The 17938-nt window shown below is 40.0% G+C and overlaps 1 protein-coding gene across 6 annotated transcripts; it reads left to right on the top strand.

Moving 5' to 3' along the window:
• The first annotated feature begins 6975 nt into the window (after positions 1-6975).
• Positions 6976-16801, top strand: smarce1 (SWI/SNF related BAF chromatin remodeling complex subunit E1). Of its 6 annotated transcripts, none has more exons than XM_006806205.3 (11): positions 6976-7058; positions 7593-7650; positions 8588-8631; positions 9253-9351; positions 10680-10760; positions 11345-11476; positions 12401-12572; positions 12664-12836; positions 13096-13197; positions 13413-13650; positions 14688-16801. In XM_006806205.3, exons 2-11 carry the CDS (start codon positions 7644-7646, stop codon positions 15074-15076), a joined length of 1437 nt encoding a protein of 478 aa, XP_006806268.1. In that variant the 5' UTR covers positions 6976-7058; positions 7593-7643; the 3' UTR covers positions 15077-16801. The 6 variants fall into 6 exon arrangements, with proteins under 6 accessions (XP_006806268.1, XP_006806267.1, XP_035770422.1 ...); XM_006806204.3 differs by having other exon boundaries at positions 10680-10772; XM_035914526.2 differs by having other exon boundaries at positions 7031-7076; positions 10680-10772.
• Positions 16802-17938: the final 1137 nt, after the last annotated feature.

The following is a 17938-nucleotide window of genomic DNA, read 5'->3' as shown; positions in this document are numbered from 1 at the left end:
AGTGAGAAATATAAAATACATATTAACCTATACCTATACCCAAAATATAAATTTTTTAACCATCTTTTTTCTAACATTTTAAATGTGAGATTTCCATATTTGCAAAATACAGAAACAATGGTGATAAAGTTGAACAGTAAAATGACTAATAAATAGCTGTATGCATGTTCAAAGTCTTTTTTATTATTTTATGTATTTTTTCTTCTTCTTTTAACGAGGTGCCTTTTTATGTAAATGTTTTAGTTCAAGGCAAACTGTTAAATATTTCCTTCTCACCAAAGAAAATATTTAACAGTTGGAAATGGCCTATGACAGATGTCACCTACAATCCAGTTTTGAGATTCCTTTCCAGGGCCTTAACACCCACTCACATGTGTCAGTTGAGCTCAGTAGGTCTCATGATATAGTGAGGCAAAGTCTCATAATAGTTTCACCTGAAAACTCTGGTGATAATGACCCACACCCTTTTTCACACCTTGGCTCATGTGTTGAGGCACACGATCAATTGTTGGTCAACGACCCTTTTTTTTTTTTTTTTTGCCTGTCCCATTTGGTTCTTTAGCCGTCAGAATTGTTGTCTGAAGACCAACAAGGATACCCAATGGATTTATTTTGCCAAATGGATCATCATGGCATTGCCGTATTGGTCCATTTGATCGACCTTTGTTTTTATTATTTATTTTATTTTATTTTCAGTTGTTACAGACGGGACAGACATGAGTGAGGGATAGGAAAGGGAGAAAGAAAGAGGAAGGAAAAGAAAAACAGAAGGGGAGAGGGACAGTGAGAAAGGGGGGGGGGGGGGGTGGGATATCTCCTGGATCACCTGTTGAGAGAAAAAGAATAGAAAACAAGCAAAAAAAAACAAAACAAAGCAACATACTAAACACAACACCATCGCATTAATCTAGCTAAGTGCAAACAGCAGTAAATACTAAATATTGAATGTTGTTGTGCAGCACGCAGGACAGACAGCGCACAATGTGCTTTGAGGTAGCAGCCAAGAAAGGTGTGATTTAAGTCTACGAACAGTGAACACCCGTGTGCACACTTGTGTGGATCGGCGCGCTTGTATTCAAATGGTTTCCCCATGTAATGGTCTGCTAGAGGATGTAGAGAGCCATAGCCCCGTCCCCCAGGGCAGGAAGCAGGCATGGAGGAGATCCAGGCTCCAGACATCCAGAGGCCCCAGAGTGCAAGAGCCCAAGGAGGACCACCGGAGGGGCATCCGTGCCACCCTCATGGGAAGGGCTGAGGATCCCCAGACGAGGGGTCACCCAGTAGCCACCGGGCAGAAGCTAGAGGGGGCACCGGCGTGCCAGAGTGAACCGAGCCGCTAGCCCAGAGGCCGCAGGCCCAGAGGCCGCAGGCCCAGAGGCCGGAGGCCCAAGGGCCCTCCAAGGGCCCCCTGCGCATTTGCATTTATTGCAAAGTAATGTTTTGTGGAGACTTGAACTTCCAGCTGCTTTGACATTTTTGTTTTAGCTAAAAAAAAAACAAAACTGTGTTTTCACTAGTAAAGGCCAAATGAAGCTTTCTGAAGCACTGAAGCATGTATCATAAAAAGGGATCATTAGTCATTCATTACATTTAAACACGGTCCTCTTTGGTGGCTAAAAACTGAAAAGCAGCTAAATCCTACAAATTAAAATGAACGGCTTCTGTGTGAATTTTGTGTGAAATTAGGCTACAATTGTGGTTCTTTGAATGTGTATTTTTAGGGGTGAAAAAAAGCAGTGTTATATCTGTGTGATTACTAAATAATTTTGATGAATAAACCATCCTTGTTTACACATGTGCCATAGTGTGTGCTCCCTTTGCTTGTGAATATTTATAAACTTCATAGATAAAAATACATTATATATAAAAATATATAAGACGCTCTTTTAAAAGGCTGGGAGTAATGCTTATGCTTACATGCTGTGTAACTGATCAGTGGACATGTTCATTTATATATAATATATTATAGCTTATAGGTATGATTTTACCCTAGGGTAGAATTGCTTATAAACAGATAAAATAAAAACATTACACATAAGTTATTGTGTTTGTTTTTTATTTAGGAATAGGCAGAGCATCCTCTCTTCCTCACGGGCTCCATGACTCTCAATATATCACACGCTGTTTCACTATTTTCGCACATCACGCCACAAATCCTGGCAGTGATTTACTTCTGTATAAACCACTGAATCAGGTACCGAAGCAATGATGCACTGAATGAAGCTTGGATGTACCTGATCACATGACTCTGACCAGACGAACCAAGCCTCGACACAGTGCTCCTGAAGCACTGTCTTGTTTTTATTGACATTATTACACACACAGCAAATCCAGCATGTCCAAATTAACACTGTCAGATTTGATTTCAACACTATTAAAGTGTCTATATGGGTCCACACCAGAGAGTGTTAATTTAACTCTTTTTGGAGAGTTGGTACGTTAACTCTGATTTAGTGTTAAACACCAAATCTGTCTGGAGTTGATAATTAAACACTTGGTGTTAAGAGTTTATATATTAACTCTCAAAGAGTATTTTAGTTTAACTACGTAAGAGTTATCTTCTAATTAATTCTAAAAAGCGGGAATTTTACTGTTCTGAACTTCTAGAAATTTCTCTTGGAAATAAACATTTACTAAAAAGACGCAATGGTTTTTGAAAAACATTTATTCTGAACTGTGCACCACAATTTCAAAACATTTTCTGAAAGATGTAACAGTGTACATGTTCTCACTTTCATTAGAATTTTGTTTATCAAAAGGTCTGACACAGGTGAGCTGGTGAATGCAAATAACAGCATTCTCATCATTTATTTCAATAAATACAAAATACAATATGCATGTCCTTCATTCATCACTTTGTGGAACTGCAACGCACTTCTGCTCTCCCCCATATTCCATCTTCACAAGCATATCCTATGTGGAGATTGAATAAAAATTAGTTGACACTAATTAATGGCACAATCAATTGCAGCACAGTAAAAAAAAAAAGAGCCATTTTTGAGCCATTACTTGTGTAAAGTATTTTCCCAAAAGACAAGGACACAGGCAACAGGTAATACTGAACTAAATGTAAAACCTCAACCTTTTTCATTTTTACCTAAACCATGTGCACAAAATTCTGGAGGGATCTAAATGCTAACGTAGAACCCAGTCAGGACATCTACTACTGCTGTTTGCTCGGTTTTTGTTTTTTTATGGGAGATCGTTTTCAGGCTTCAAGTAGCACCATTATATCAACATTTCACATTCTAGACATTGTTTTAAGTGTATTTGACCAAAGGTTTGACTGAAAATTCACATGCAAGCTTTTTTTCAAGGCTGTGGTATTTGCCCGCAAACAATACCTTTCAGCTAGCTAAAACAGAATATTATGCTATCACCGAGCAACATGGCTAATGCCTTTCACACAGCTTTGTCTCAACTCCAAAGAGCCACAGAAGTAAAAGCTAATAATGATAATTGAAACAATCTTTGAAAAAATGACTTACCAAGCATGGCAAACAACTCAAATATGTAGAGCAAAATGTTCTGAAACGGCTTCACTTCAGCTTCGATTGGAGCCTATGGTGCTGGGGGCGGAGTCTGTGAATTTACTCTATTGGTGTCATAGAGTTAAGAGGTCAAGAGTTAATATTTCCATTGTAACACCTCCAGATTTGACATAGAAACACTCATTTTTAACACTCGATTTTAACTACTATCATTTTACACCTCAGAGTAACATTAAAAGAATGTGACTCTACTTAGAGTAAAATTAACTCTTTACATTATTTAACACTTTTGAATTTGCTGTGCAGCAGTGGGGAGTAGACTTTATCACAGTAGATGTCTTTCTGAAAGCGCTGTAACTAAGTTTAAGAATATAATCCACCCACTGTTATCATCTTCAATGCCCTGTACCAACACAGAGCAGAGCAGCTATCTGAACGCTACTCCAACAGAGGTCGATTATCTTGTTAATAATTTTACCTCCTCACTACGTACGACTCTGGATACTGTAGCTCCAGTGAAAACTAAGGTCTCAAATCAGAAGTACCTGACCCCGTGGTATAATTCTCAAACACGTACCCTAAAGCAGATGACTCATAAGCTGGAGAGGAAATGCCGTGTCTAATTTAGAAGATCATCATTTAGCCTGGAGAAATAGTTTGTTGCTTTATAAGAAAGCCCTCCGCAAAGCCAGAACATCTTACTATTCGTCAATGATTGAAGAAAATAAGAACAACCCCAGGTTTCTCTTCAGCACTGTAGCCAGGCTGACAAAAAGTCAGAGCTCTGTTGAGCCAACCATCCCTTTAACGTTAACTAGTAATAACTTCATGAACTTCTTCACAAATAAAATTTTAATCAATAGAGAAAAAATTACCAATAATCATCCCACAGATGTAATATTATCTACAGCTACTCTTAGTACCATTGATGTTAAGTTAGACTATTTTTCTCCAATTGATCTTTCTGAGTTAAATTCAATAATTACTTCCTCCAAACCATCAACGTGTCTTTTAGACCCCATTCCTACAAAACTGCTCAAAGAAGTCCTGCCATTAATTAATTCTTCACTCTTAAATATGATCAACTTATCTCTAATAATCGGCTATGTACCACTCTTACTCTGGATGGCATTACCTCGGCCTCCAGTAACACTGTGAGGAACCTTGGAGTCATTTTTGACCAGGATATGTCCTTCAACGCACATATTAAACAAATATGTAAGACTGCTTTCTTCCATTTGTGCAACATCTCTAAAATTAAAAATATCCTGTCTCAGAGTAATGAGGAAAAACTAGTTCATGGATTTATTACTTCCAGGCTGGACTACTGCAATTCATTATTATCAGGAAGTCCTAAAAATGCCCTGAAAAGCCTTCAGCTAATTCAAAATGCTGCAGCAAGAGTCCTGACAGGGACTAGAAAGAGAGAGCAGACTTCTCCTGTTTTGGCTTCCCTTCATTGGCTTCCTGTTAAATCCAGAATTGAATTCAAAATCCTGCTCCTCACATACAAAGTCTTAAATAATCAGGCCCCATGTCTGTGAAGGTTCTCAGTCATCCAGGTCATCGTAGTCAAAGGAGCTTGCAAAGAAAAGCGTCTGGACTTCTTTAAGTTACTTGAAGACGTTTCACCTCTCATCCGAGAAGTTTCTTCAGTTCTAAGGTTAAATGGTGGAGAGTCCCAGATATAAACCTAGTGGGAGTATCCCCCCACAGAGGGACAAAAGGACCCCCTGATGATCCTCTAATCGCCTGAGCCAAGGTGTGAAACTGGGTGTGGGTCCCAATCAGCCAGAGTTTCGGGTGAGTTCATTGTGAAACCTGGCCCCACCTTATCAATTCCTGAGGTCAGATGGCCCAGGATGTGAGTGGGCGTTAAGGCGTCTGGGAAGGGAACTCAAAACTGGATTATAGATGGCAGAGAGTTGGTGTCGTAAACCACCGCCTCTGTTCAAAGATGGTCGCTCACAGTGGACATAGATGGCTTAGAGGAGGAGTGAAAGATTTATGTGCACATAAAGTAAGTGCATTGATAACATCATAAAATGATTTTTCCAGAACAACATTTGGAATATCTATTGGAATATTTATGTCCGACATCTTCCGAGTATGTGCTCAAAGTTTTACAAAAGTTTTTCATTGTACTTCAATCATTTTATTTTTAAGAGTCACTGCAGTGCAGAACAATTTCTCTCTAGTGTTTCTGTGTTTCCTGCACTGCAAGTTAAATTCCAGTAAAAGATTACTTGTAATGATTACAAGACTTGTATTATTATTATTAAATGAACGTTAACATGATGAGGAATCCAGAACCATGTCTAATTGTATGTCAATTGAATTACAGTGTAGACATTTTTTCTACACTGGTGGTTTTTACAAATATCAGTGGAATTGTGAAAGACATTGAAAGGTTGTTTTCAAAGAGCTCATATCTTAGCATCCATCCTTTACATTACTGCCATCTTGTGGTTACAGCTTGCTATTGTCTTTGTAAGCAGAATTAACACTAAAAATGGAGCCAATGGAATTTCTTTTAACCCTACCATGTCATCAAAGTAGCAAAAGAGGGCAACAAATGTCTTTTTAAAAAAATGACGAATATGATTTGGTATGAAAAGCATACTTCCGACTGAGAGTATGGGAAATAAAAATGGGGAGGAACTGACCACTGTAACAAACATGGAAAATTATTTAGTTTTAAGAATAACATAGTATGAAGTCTGTAGGTTTTACTACTGTGAAATATAATGCCAAAGAAAGAGCCATAAAAATCTAGATAAGCAACAGGAAAGCCAGTAACCAGAACTCAATGGATGGATGTAGCTTCCAGATCTGAATAGTGAATGTGTTTTTTTTCTAATGACCAACAGTGGGCATCGATTCTGGTTTCGTAGGTTGTGCACTGTATGACGTCAAGAGATAGTTTCCTGATAACTGGCTCTGTTGCTGGTATTACCTCTTATTGAATGGGACATTAATTTTATTTTGTAAATTATGATATTTATTTGATGTCACAAAGATGGCTAAACCAGAGTACATTCACTGGCTTATGGCTTGTCAGCCATAAAGAGCAAAGAGCATGAGGTGTCACACTGAGATCAAGTCCATTTTCAGAAAACCAACTAGTAGCTTCACAACAGGACTTCACCAACTTAGGGTAATAGCTCAGGGATGACAGAACTCTTTTAAACACAGACTCACTGGTTAAAGGATTGACTAATAAATCTTTCTGTCTTTCTACAACCACAGGAATCTCCCCCTGCCTGCCTTTATCCTGGCTTAAGGCATTTGATGGTTTCGCTTTTCTGGCAAGAAGATACATCGATATTTTCCACGGTTTACACATACTTTTAAGTAGTTGGAATACAAAAATTAATAGTTTGGATGTTGGGATATTTTAAATACATGAACAAAAAAAAGTATTTTAACACAAATATACTTTTATTATGAAATGCTCATTTCTTATCCGCCGGACGACCTGCTTGAAAAATATCACTTCCGGTGTGTGCGTGAGAGGCGGAACAAGCGGCCCTACAGAGGGAACAAAGGACGGTTAAGTGAATTGCTGTATGTTGTTCCCAGCATGTGTGTATATATAAATATATGCACGAATTTATATTTTAAAAAGTGTCACTGTTGCATTTTGTAACTTCAGGGAAGAAGCGGGAAAACGTTTTCATGTGCCAGAGGAAACTTGGGCTGGTTGATTAATTGATGTTGGTTGATAGCGGGAGCTGGTTACTTCTTCGTTAACCTAGCTTTAACAGCAAGGCTTATACAGACGTCGCTTAAGCGTTTTGCTCTTTAAAAGTGTCACATAGTTTTGAATGAAAGCATATTCGTGTTTGCTTACTTTTACTGTTTGGACCTAGAGTCATTAAATTCGATGGATAACTCGTATGAATATGGGACAAAGAGGTTTTGGTGTCGGCGAGTTTAGCTAGTAGGCCTTGTAAGCTAATGCTAACCCGTTTAACCCAGTCAGTCATTGTTGTTGTTATCCGCTCATTTACCGGTGCTTTTTTCTTCTGCCTCGTTCTACGCCGAAACTACAAAGTGGACTGTAGTTGAGTTCCTTTCTCTTTATGTTTCCCTCTTCAGCTTAACCAGCATGAAAATAGCCTCCATTCCGTAGGCCGCTCCTCAGCTGCGATGTCAAGTAAGTAAATAAATCAGTCATTGATATCCTTTATATGCCAACACCTGTCTCATTCTATGGTTCATAAATATATATGCGACCAGTACAGTGGGGGAAAGATGCAGGAATACTATTTCATTAAGTAAGGGACTCAGATAACATAAAGCACATTTTTGCGCTGTTTTTGCACATAGGATGCCGTCATGCAGAATTTTAAGCTTTAGGTTGTCATGCTTCATAGTGTCATCTTGTCTAGATCGGTGGGCTTTTCAATAAAAACGACATTGAAGAGTGTGTACAGTTGCACTATTTCTCATAGAATCAGATTTGTGTCCAATATGTACTATCTGCCTCTTTAGTCAGTTCCTTGTGTTGTGTATAGACTCAAAGTCAACTGATTCAAACTGGAGATAGTGATGGTAGCCTTTGTTCTGCTCTGCGGTCACATTGAGTTTGACGTTGCAGTGAAATGAGGACTGTGGACTTGAGATGCAGAACACAGTGGTGGAGTTTGAAAATGTACAACTGACAGTTAAGACCCCGAAGAGCATCAGAGTAACACTCAGGACCAGCACAGGCTGGTCGATAAAGTGAAATGCTACAGATCTAGTTTTTTGGCGTTCATGGAAATGTAAAAATGAGGAATAGTCTATGGCTGAAAACTGAAAGTAATATTGAATTGCAAAATGTACCTGGGTGACAGCAGCAGTCAGTTGGATTACCTCATATAGAAGTTCATCTGTTTTCAGACATTCATGATGCAGAGGAGTGAAAAATGGGGCTGAAGTACTTTCACAGTAGACAGTTAGGAAGAACCCTCACTGTTCACACTCAAGTGGTATTATTGTCAGGCAAAAGTAAACAGCGGGGAAAACATGTCATTTGTACACAGCAGGTATGCAAGGGTTGACTAACATTTTTTTTTCTTTTTCTCTCTTTCTTTTTAAACTTTGAACAGAACGACCATCCTACGCTCCTCCCCCTCCCCCTGCCCCAACAACAGTAAGTGTCCCACTTTTAGCACCAGTCTTAGTGTTCATGGTTTAGCGGCCAAGGGCCATGTTATTTTTTTTGCTTCTTTTCTTTGTTACTTTCCTTTAAATCTTTAATGTGTGAACGTGCCAAGGTTGCCACAAACCTTGTTCTTCAGTTCTCCATCATCGCTTTCACCCCTTTTTCCTGTCATGCCACACGTGTTTGAGATTACTGATGGGGATCAAGTTAGTTTGTTATTTGACTGAAGAGCTTTGCAGAATCTACCTTGGCTGATGTTATTAGTAGACATATATGTGAAGTAACAGAGTCAACATGCTTGTTTTGATGCTTTTCATTTCCTTACATTCAGATGCAGTGCAAAGCACTGTGTAGAGCTGAAATCTGCTGATACACACTCAGTTAAATAAGTTTTTGTTGTGCACTAATTCTTAATGCCACCCAGTTGCCTTTTTTGCCTTGCATGATAAGATCATGGAACAAACAAATCAAAAAGTCAACATATATATATATATATACATGTATTTTCATGTTTCCCCCTCCTTTTCACTTATTTATGTTTATCCCTCTTCCCCCTCTTGTGTGTGAGCCATTTCTCATTCGTGTTTTGTCTCATTTGTCTTCCATCAGCAAATGCCTTCCACCCCAGGGTTTGTGGGCTACAACCCTTACAGCCATCTGGCCTACAACAACCTCCGACTGGGAGGGAGCTCCGGAGGCTCCAGCAGGGTAATGAATTGATGGAGCGATTTGAAAAACAAATTAAATGTAACAGAAAGTGTAAAGCACAAGTAAATGTTTTGGATTAAAGAAAGGGCCCAGGTATAAGAAGAATGATAGGATTGTAAGAAAGGCTTAGACTGTATATATTGAAGTGGGGAAACTGAATATATGACTTGCAGCTTTAAAGAGCTTCAGTTGCGTGCATAAATGTGTGTTGAAAAAACAAATTAATGCATTAAAAAAAAAAAGTAAGATGTGATGTCAGTTGGAACGTAACGTTTGATAACAGCTCTGCTTTTGGAAAAAATATAAACTGAATAAGATTTATTTTCATATTGACCTGGTGGGGGGGGGGGAATAACACGTTTTCAACGTGACCAATCCGGCCTTAACAGTTCCTGCACTGCAGTTAGCAGTAATCAAGTCAGAACGTATATCTGCTCTTGTCGGACTAGAACACAAGCCTTCCTGTGGGTGTGCATGGTGGCATAGGCAAAACACTACCTTTGTGGTGAATGTGTTCCTTTATTGTTTGAATTATCTTCGAAAGATGTTTTGCCCTAGCCAAACGTTGCTAGTTCTTTCAGCACAACCTAAAACCGAATCTGAGATAACTTGTATCACAACAGTAGTTGCCAGCCTTTTGTTAAACAAGGTTTTTTCCTTCAGGCTCTGAGTGCACTTGCATAAAACAAGATATATTACAGCAGAACAAAACACAGAGAAAGCAATGCTACAGGAAACTGTTCACTTTGAAAATGTATTTATTTTCCCACTCATTGTGCACTCAGTCAGTGGTGCTGTTTTCTAACATGAACACACATTAGAGCTGGCAGCTTGATTTGTTCACACGTAATCCTCTAGAATTCCAATCCCAAAATAAAGACAATGTTGGAATTTTATTTTTTTTTGTAACAAAATCAAAGTGAACAGCCAAAACAAAAAAAAACACCCAGTTAGGGGGTGATAGCAGCCTGTGAAACATCTAAACATCATTTGCCTTACAGAGATGCTCTGAAACACTTAAAGCCATTCTTTGGCTTGTAGAACATCTTAACACATCAAAATTGTTTTTATCGGACTGTATGAAAGCATTAAGGAACATTTCAGTATTGTGTATTGTCATGTTTACATTCACATCTGTTGTTTTACCTTTTCCACAAACCATATCAGACCATAATCAGCAGATGTTTTATGATAGTTTTTGTTTTTTCTGTTCACTCTCTAAACCTGGCCCTTGTTTGTTTGTTTCCCTTTGGCTTCATACCTTCCATCTCTCCATTCATACTTTTTCCTCCTTCTTCTTTGTGCCCCCTCTCTCCTTCTTTCCACAGAACTCCTCGGGCATCACCGTCCCAAAGCCTCCCAAACCACCAGACAAGCCACTGATGCCATACATGCGGTACAGCCGGAAGGTAAGCAGGAAGGTAAGACACCCATCCACGGTGTCTGCTTTTACTGCTTGTCCTCCCATCCCCCTGAAAAGCTGGCAGGGGTTTGAGGGTGGGAAACAGCCAAGCCATGACGCCTCACCACCACCTCAGCCACCTAGTGGAGGCTCTCCACTTTGTTTCCGTTGACTCACAGTAGCCTTCTGTGTTTGTCAACATGCAAAATTGCTACATCTCCATATGTTTCCTCGTACAGGGATAATCTGTCCCTGGCACTCTATTTTTCCCCCTTATAGGCTCATCTCTTGCCTGCTTTTCTCTAGTTTCAGAGCTTTAATTTTAACACTGTATGCTCAAAAACAAAATGTGATCTAAAGGATCCTGCATTTAGAAAAAAATTGAATTCCATATATAAGTGAATATTTTCCATCATGCTTTCTTGCAGCACTTGAGTAGTTATGCTTTTCCTTACTAATAATTTCATCCAGTTAGATCTTACAACTGTTTCTTACCTCTGTACTTTGCCTCCTGTATTTCCTTTGTATTGTAACAGTCAACGTCATTTGATCCTGCCTGATTGTGTGTGTGTGTTAATGTGAATATGAAAGGTATGGGACCAAGTAAAGGCTTCCAACCCAGACCTGAAGCTGTGGGAGATTGGAAAGATTATTGGGGGCATGTGGAGGGACCTGAGTGATGAAGAGAAGCAGGACTACCTTAATGAGTACGAGGCTGAGAAGGTAAGGAGCAGCAAGAGTCTAAGGCTACGTTCACACTGCAGGCGAAAGCGCATCAAATCCGACTTTTTTGACCCTATGCGACCCATATCCGATCATGGTATGACAGTGTGAACGGCACAAATCCGATATTTTCAAATCCGATCTGGGTCACTCTCGTATGTGGTACTGAATCCGAGACATATCTGATGTTTCAGAAAGCGACTGCTGTTTGAATGTTCACGTCGGATTAAATCCGTCTTTTACGTCACTGACACAAGACAGACGCCAATTATCAGCGCCGGAGACGTGCCCGAGAAGACATCGTGAATGCTTCCTGGTCATCCAGTGTAGATGGGTTAGGGTTAGTGAAACTGTTTGGAAGTCAACGTTGGAGAAACGTGAACATTTTATTTGTACTGTATAATCTGCAGATTCTGACAGAAATCTGCAACTATCCTTTGAAGCACCGCTCCGCTAAAACAGCAATAAGGATAATTATTAGGCCATATGTAAATAACAAAATAACTTTATAACTTAAAGTAAAATTGGGAAACGTAAAGTCCGAAGCAAGTCTTTATGTTAAGCGCCATCAGTCAAACAATACTGTTTGGTCTGGATCTAAACAGAGCATGTTGTGTGTGACGTCTTCTTTTGCGCATGCGGCCGCTTTGAGGGTTCACATTAGAGCGCGTTTGCTGTCACATTTTATTTGTAGTGTGAACAAGCAGACAAGAAAATCGGAACTGAGCATTAAGACCTGCAGTGTGATCGTAGCCTAAATTTCTTTTGTAAGTAACACGTTGCTCTTGGATACCTTCTTTACATGTTGGCAGTTCAACAGCAGTTGTAGAAGTGACAACTAAAGAATCCCTGCATTGAAAAATAAGAAATGATCAGAGTTGTTTTAAAGGGCTTGTTTTCTTTTCCTGTCCCTCTTCCTCTTAGATTGAGTACAATGATTCTTTGAAGGCCTACCACAACTCACCTGCCTACTTGGCCTACATCAACGCCAAGAACCGGGCTGAGGCGGCAATGGAGGAGGAGAGCAGGCAGAGGCAGTCGCGTATGGACAAAGGAGAGCCGTACATGAGCATTCAGCCTGCTGAAGATCCTGATGGTAGGTTAATTCTGAAGATATCTATGATTTTTAATCATGGCTTCACAACCTTGTCATGGTTCTGCCCATCTTGTCTTTTCGCTCCACCTAGATTATGATGATGGTTTCTCAGTGAAGCACACAGCAGCTGCTCGCTTCCAGAGAAACCACCGGCTCATTAGTGACATCCTCAGTGAGATTGTGGTGCCTGACGTCCGCTCTGTGGTCACCACAGCCCGCATGCAGGTCCTCAAGAGGCAGGTCCAGTCTCTTATGGTGCACCAGGTATGTTAGCAGGACATTTTTGCTTCTATTTTGTTACTTTGTTTATAAGCTTGTAAAGCTAGTGTGGTGTTACTATTAGTCAAACTCAATTCAAAAGCATTGTTTACACTTTAATATAAATGTGCATTCCTCAAAGGGGATTGGCTTTCTTGTGACAAGATTTTTGCTTACAACCAAAAGTAGTTGCACTAGTTTTATAAACTGTTTCACATTTAAAAGGAAGGATCTATTCCTGCTGATTGATTGCTTGTGATTTCAGAGGAAACTTGAAGCTGAACTTCTTCAGATTGAGGACCGCCATCAAGACAAGAAAAGACGTTTTCTGGAGACCACTGACTCATTCAATACTGAGCTGAAGCGGGTAAAGCAGCACTGTTTATTTACCTAGAGAGAGCTGGGTGTGTAGGAAGGAAGAGCTTTATTTCTAGATGACTAAACATCCCTTTAGATAGAAATTTGTCACCACAGACTGTTATGTGTTGTAAGTATAGGCCTACTACTTTCCCTTTGCCTTCAGTCTTATGACATTTGCAACTTTTTAAATTTTGTTTAATTGAGAGTCTTGTTTGTTTCCAGCTGTGCAGTCAGAAGGTGGAAGTGGATATGGAGAAACTAGCAGCAGAGATGGCTGCTGCTGAAGAGGCAGCAAGGCGCCGGGCAGAGGAGCGGGAGCGGGAGGCCGCTGAGCAGGCGGAGAAAGCTGCTCAACAGCAACAGGAGGCTGCTGGAAACAAAGCTGCAGAGAAGAGCAGCACTAATGCTAGCCCCACCTCAGGGACCAAGGAGGAGGACAAACCTACACCAATGGAGACAGGTACCAGTGGGGGGGACACAGAGACATACACAGGGGGGTGGGGGTGGGGAGGGTGTCTGGTTGGTGAGTCTATCCTTGGGTGCTTCATTCTGCAAGCCAAATATCCTTGGGAAAAATACAATCCCCAAGATTCATCCATCGATATGTGAGAATTTTTGAAAATATTTAAATATAGAAGGAAAGTGCTTGTGTGAAAAAGGCATGTTGGATAAAACGCTTTAAATCTTAAAACTTGTTTGGATTTAAGTACAATCATAATCCACCTGATAGCCACTGGGTTGATGGAGGAGTCGTTCAAAGCAGTTTCACTGTATATAGATAGGTTTGGTCAGTGGAGTTAATTTTTTCTTTAACTGTTTTATTAATTTTGCAGAGCTCACAAGAAGCAATGAACATTTAATTCAGATTTACTGGGACGTTACCCAGTTATGACTCCCCACCTTTGATGTGTACTATAATGCCTTCATTATTTGTATTGATTTAATTGTGGGACCAACAGAATGAATGAAAAGGCTTTTTTTTTTAATTACTCCAAATTGTAAATGTTGCTAATGACTAACATGGATGTCAGCTTATTACTAATAGTTAAACAGCTAGCTAATGTGCTGCATGATAGGTTAACATTTATGAAAACTGTTTAGTACTTAGATGTTGTTGAACCAATGCTTCTACTGACCTCTCAAAGTGCTTTAGTGCTTGTACAGCGCTTTGAGGTGACTGTTGTTTTCGATTTGATAAAACCGGATTGGATTGAAACTGCTGTAAACGTCAGGAACAGCTACTATTACTTTAGTTTTAGTTGAGTTTTACCTTGTTTTAGCAACATCTCAAGTAAAATTAATCAAAACTGAGCAGAGTTTAGTGGACACAGCATTAAACATCGTTTATACAAATATTGCACTTTTAAGAGTGGTTTAACAGTTAATTCTATTCTTCATTAATCAGGTTTTAAATGTCAATGACATGTGTCCTTAAAGACGGCGTATTTCTTAAATCAGATGTGTTTATACCAAATCTGCATCCATTCCTTTCTTTAGATGAGGCCGCACCTGCAGAGCCGCTTTCAGACCCCCAGGTGGCTCCACCACCACCATCTGATACTTCATCATCTTCCTCTGATAAAGCAACACCTCCCCCTGAGCTCCCCAGGGAGAGCAGTACTCCCAACAGCAGTGCCCCCAGTGATGATGGGGGCAGCAGCAACAGCATGCCTCCTCCACCCTCAGACATCCCACCTGGAGCAGCAGCATCAGGAGCATTCCCAGACCCACCTGTAGGCCAAGAAGCCAACCTCAGTACAGCTAATCCTAATGAGGCCGCAGCACCAGCCCCTCCCTCAGAAGAAGCAACCCCTCCTCCTCCACCACCACCACCACCACCACCACTACTGACCCCCAGTCAGAGCAGCCAGCAGTACGATATGTAGTAGTGCTGGCTGTACAGTGATGGGTGTAGATGTCCTCCTGGTGCTGCAGCTCTCCCTCTCTGGATGGAGCAGCAGTGTTGTAGTGATGCAGAAGAAGTGGCTCTGTAACAGCTGAGAAATACTGATTGGTTGAGAGGTGTAAAAGTAAAGTCAATACAAAAGAAATAGTGCGAGTGACGTAGGTTTTCATCATCCAGCTTCATGTAGCTGCACCAAACGCAGGGAAAGTAGGATTTCCTTTAAAGCTCTGTATGCTTCCTGTAACTTTACTCAGCATGCCTGGTCTGGTAATCTGACTTAATCGAAACGTCACCAAAGAGTACAACACCTGGCCCTCTTTGAGTTTGTGCTCCAGGCACTGTGAGAGCATTTCCTCTTTTCTAATCATGTCACTTGATGTTATTTTTTTTAAAGTAAGCAGATACACACTCAGAAATAGGATAACACAGGGCTGTGAAACAACTTCTCAGCACAAACCGCACCACCGAGTCTGAAAGTCCATTTACTTTTATCATCAGGGTTTGTATCACGACTGACTTCAGAGTGAAACGGCTTCAGATGAACGAGAAAAAGCAGCCACGTGCCCCTTATAGTTCAAAGAAACACCTGAGATAAGGCTTACTGTATAGACAGGATGTGGTTGAAACGCACACGTCTGCATGCATTAAGCACATTAACAACCAGTCACAACATTGAAACCACCTCCCTGCTGTTGTCCACCTCATTACTGCAGTGTGAGTGTATCTATGATGTTGTGCTGCTGCAGCAGCTTGTTGGTATGCAGCAGCGATTAGGTGAATCTCAACAACCAGATGAAGGCTGGTAGCCAAGTTTTCCCAGCACAACTGTGATGATAATGAGAGGTTTCAATGCTGTGGCTGTTACGCTCCATGTTTATGTGTTTATGTTTTGGACCACTGCAGAGTTTTATTTTGTGATTCATTTTGAGAAACCTGACATATGTTAAAGGGCCAGCTCTGACAAAAGGACCTCAATATTTTCGGCTCTCACTTATTGAAAAACCTCAATTTTCTAGATAAATTTAATTTGCAGAACTACTACTGTTACTTTTTCGTCTTTTGAGATTTAGTGAACCTTATTAAACGAGTGTAATCCAGGTCAACCTTGGCAATTTGTACTCTTGAATCAGATGCCATTTTAACACACACCCTTGTAAAGTCAGCATCAATTGATTTTTCCATATTCTGCATGTTTGGCTATGTACTAACCTTACCCATGTATGAATCTGAGTGCAGGTCTTGTGTAGCTGGAGATGAGGAAAATTAAAGTTCAATACAAAACGCATGAAGATCCCAGCAAATAAATAATGATGGGATCATCTCCAGGGTATTTTTAAAAAAATCTGAATAACATGTCTTGCTTTGAGTGTAAAACATTAACATGGATGTTTGTTCCCCTGTATTGAAGTCTAAGTAGAAAGAACTGACACTTGTACTCAGTTAATTTAATTTTTGCTCATTTAACCTGTAAAAGCTTCTCTGTGAGGCGAGGCTTTTGTTTAGACCACAGATTCCTGCTGGCACTACATGCATCTAACTTCACCAGAGAAATGCACAGGTAACCTCACTTATGCATTCAAAGGACTGTTTTCTTACTTGGACTGTTTTTTGGTAGTATGCCTGTCTTTTTTGTTGTTTTTTTGCATTTTTCTTTTCTACTGTCTGAACTTGTTGACCCAAATAAAGATGATTTGTCTTTCTGCTACACCTGCTGTGTTTGTTTTTTTGTTTGTTTGTTTGTTTGTTTGTTTGTTTTGTCTCCCGAAAGGAAGACTGGATAAGGGGGTTAGTGACAATTTCACTCTCGGAGAAAGATGTTAAGAGTGAGCCAGTGAGTTTTGCTAAGAGGAGTGCTCGGCAACTGATAGAATCTGGTACCGAAAGCATATACAGGTCCTTCTCAAAAAATTAGCATATCATGAAAAGGTTCTCTAAACGTGCTATTAACCTAATCATCTGAATCAACAAATTAACTCTAAACACCTGCAAAAGATTCTTGAGGCTTTTAAAAACTCCCAGCCTGGTTCATTACTCAAAACCGCAATCATGGGTAAGACTGCCGACCTGACTGCTGTCCAGAAGGCCATCATTGACACCCTCAAGCAAGAGGATTTCACCCCAATTTCGCTATATAAATAAACATTATATAATATCTCCAGCTGAAGCACAGAAATTGGGGACAGACTTATAAGAGCAAAGCCTGCAGCTCCACCGCAGGAAATAAGGAGGAAGTCTGACTGTTGAGGCTCAACTTTCCAAAGAGTTTCCACGGAGTGATGAACATTTTAAAAGCCTGGAATCAAAAAGTCTGATGTGAAAAAAAAAAAAGTCAGATTACAAGAAAAAAGAAGAAAACAGGTGGAGGACACGGAGCTGTCAGCCTCAGGTGAGAAACCCACTGCCAAAGTTTCCAAGGAATTATACTGCAAGTGATTCAATTCAATTCAATTCAATTTTATTTATATAGCGCCAAATCACAACAAAAGTCGCCTCAAGGCGCTTCATAGATACAGAGAAAAACCCAACAATCATATGACCCCCTTTGAGCAAGCACTTTGGCGACAGTGGGAAGGAAAAACTCCTTCCCACTCCTTCACAAAGTGATGGTCAAAGTCATTTTTATCATTTGTTCATAAGAAGGAATTATAAATGTAATCCTAAAGTAGTAAAATATTGATAAATTACAGATTTATGTGTATGCACTGTTAGTAAATGAGGCCCACTGAAATAACCTTACTCTTGCAAGACATGTATGTATAGAATGATGCTCCAGAAATCTTTCAGTTCACACTCCATACAGCTGTTTTCTTACATTTACTGCAAATGAACCATTTAGCTGTTA

Source organism: Neolamprologus brichardi, unplaced genomic scaffold, assembly GCF_056152115.1.
Source record: "Neolamprologus brichardi isolate AB-2024 unplaced genomic scaffold, ASM5615211v1 NODE_ptg000031l+_length_7269946_cov_1, whole genome shotgun sequence".
Classification (NCBI taxonomy): Eukaryota; Metazoa; Chordata; class Actinopteri; order Cichliformes; family Cichlidae; genus Neolamprologus; species Neolamprologus brichardi.
This window is presented reverse-complemented; position numbering and strand designations above follow the sequence as displayed.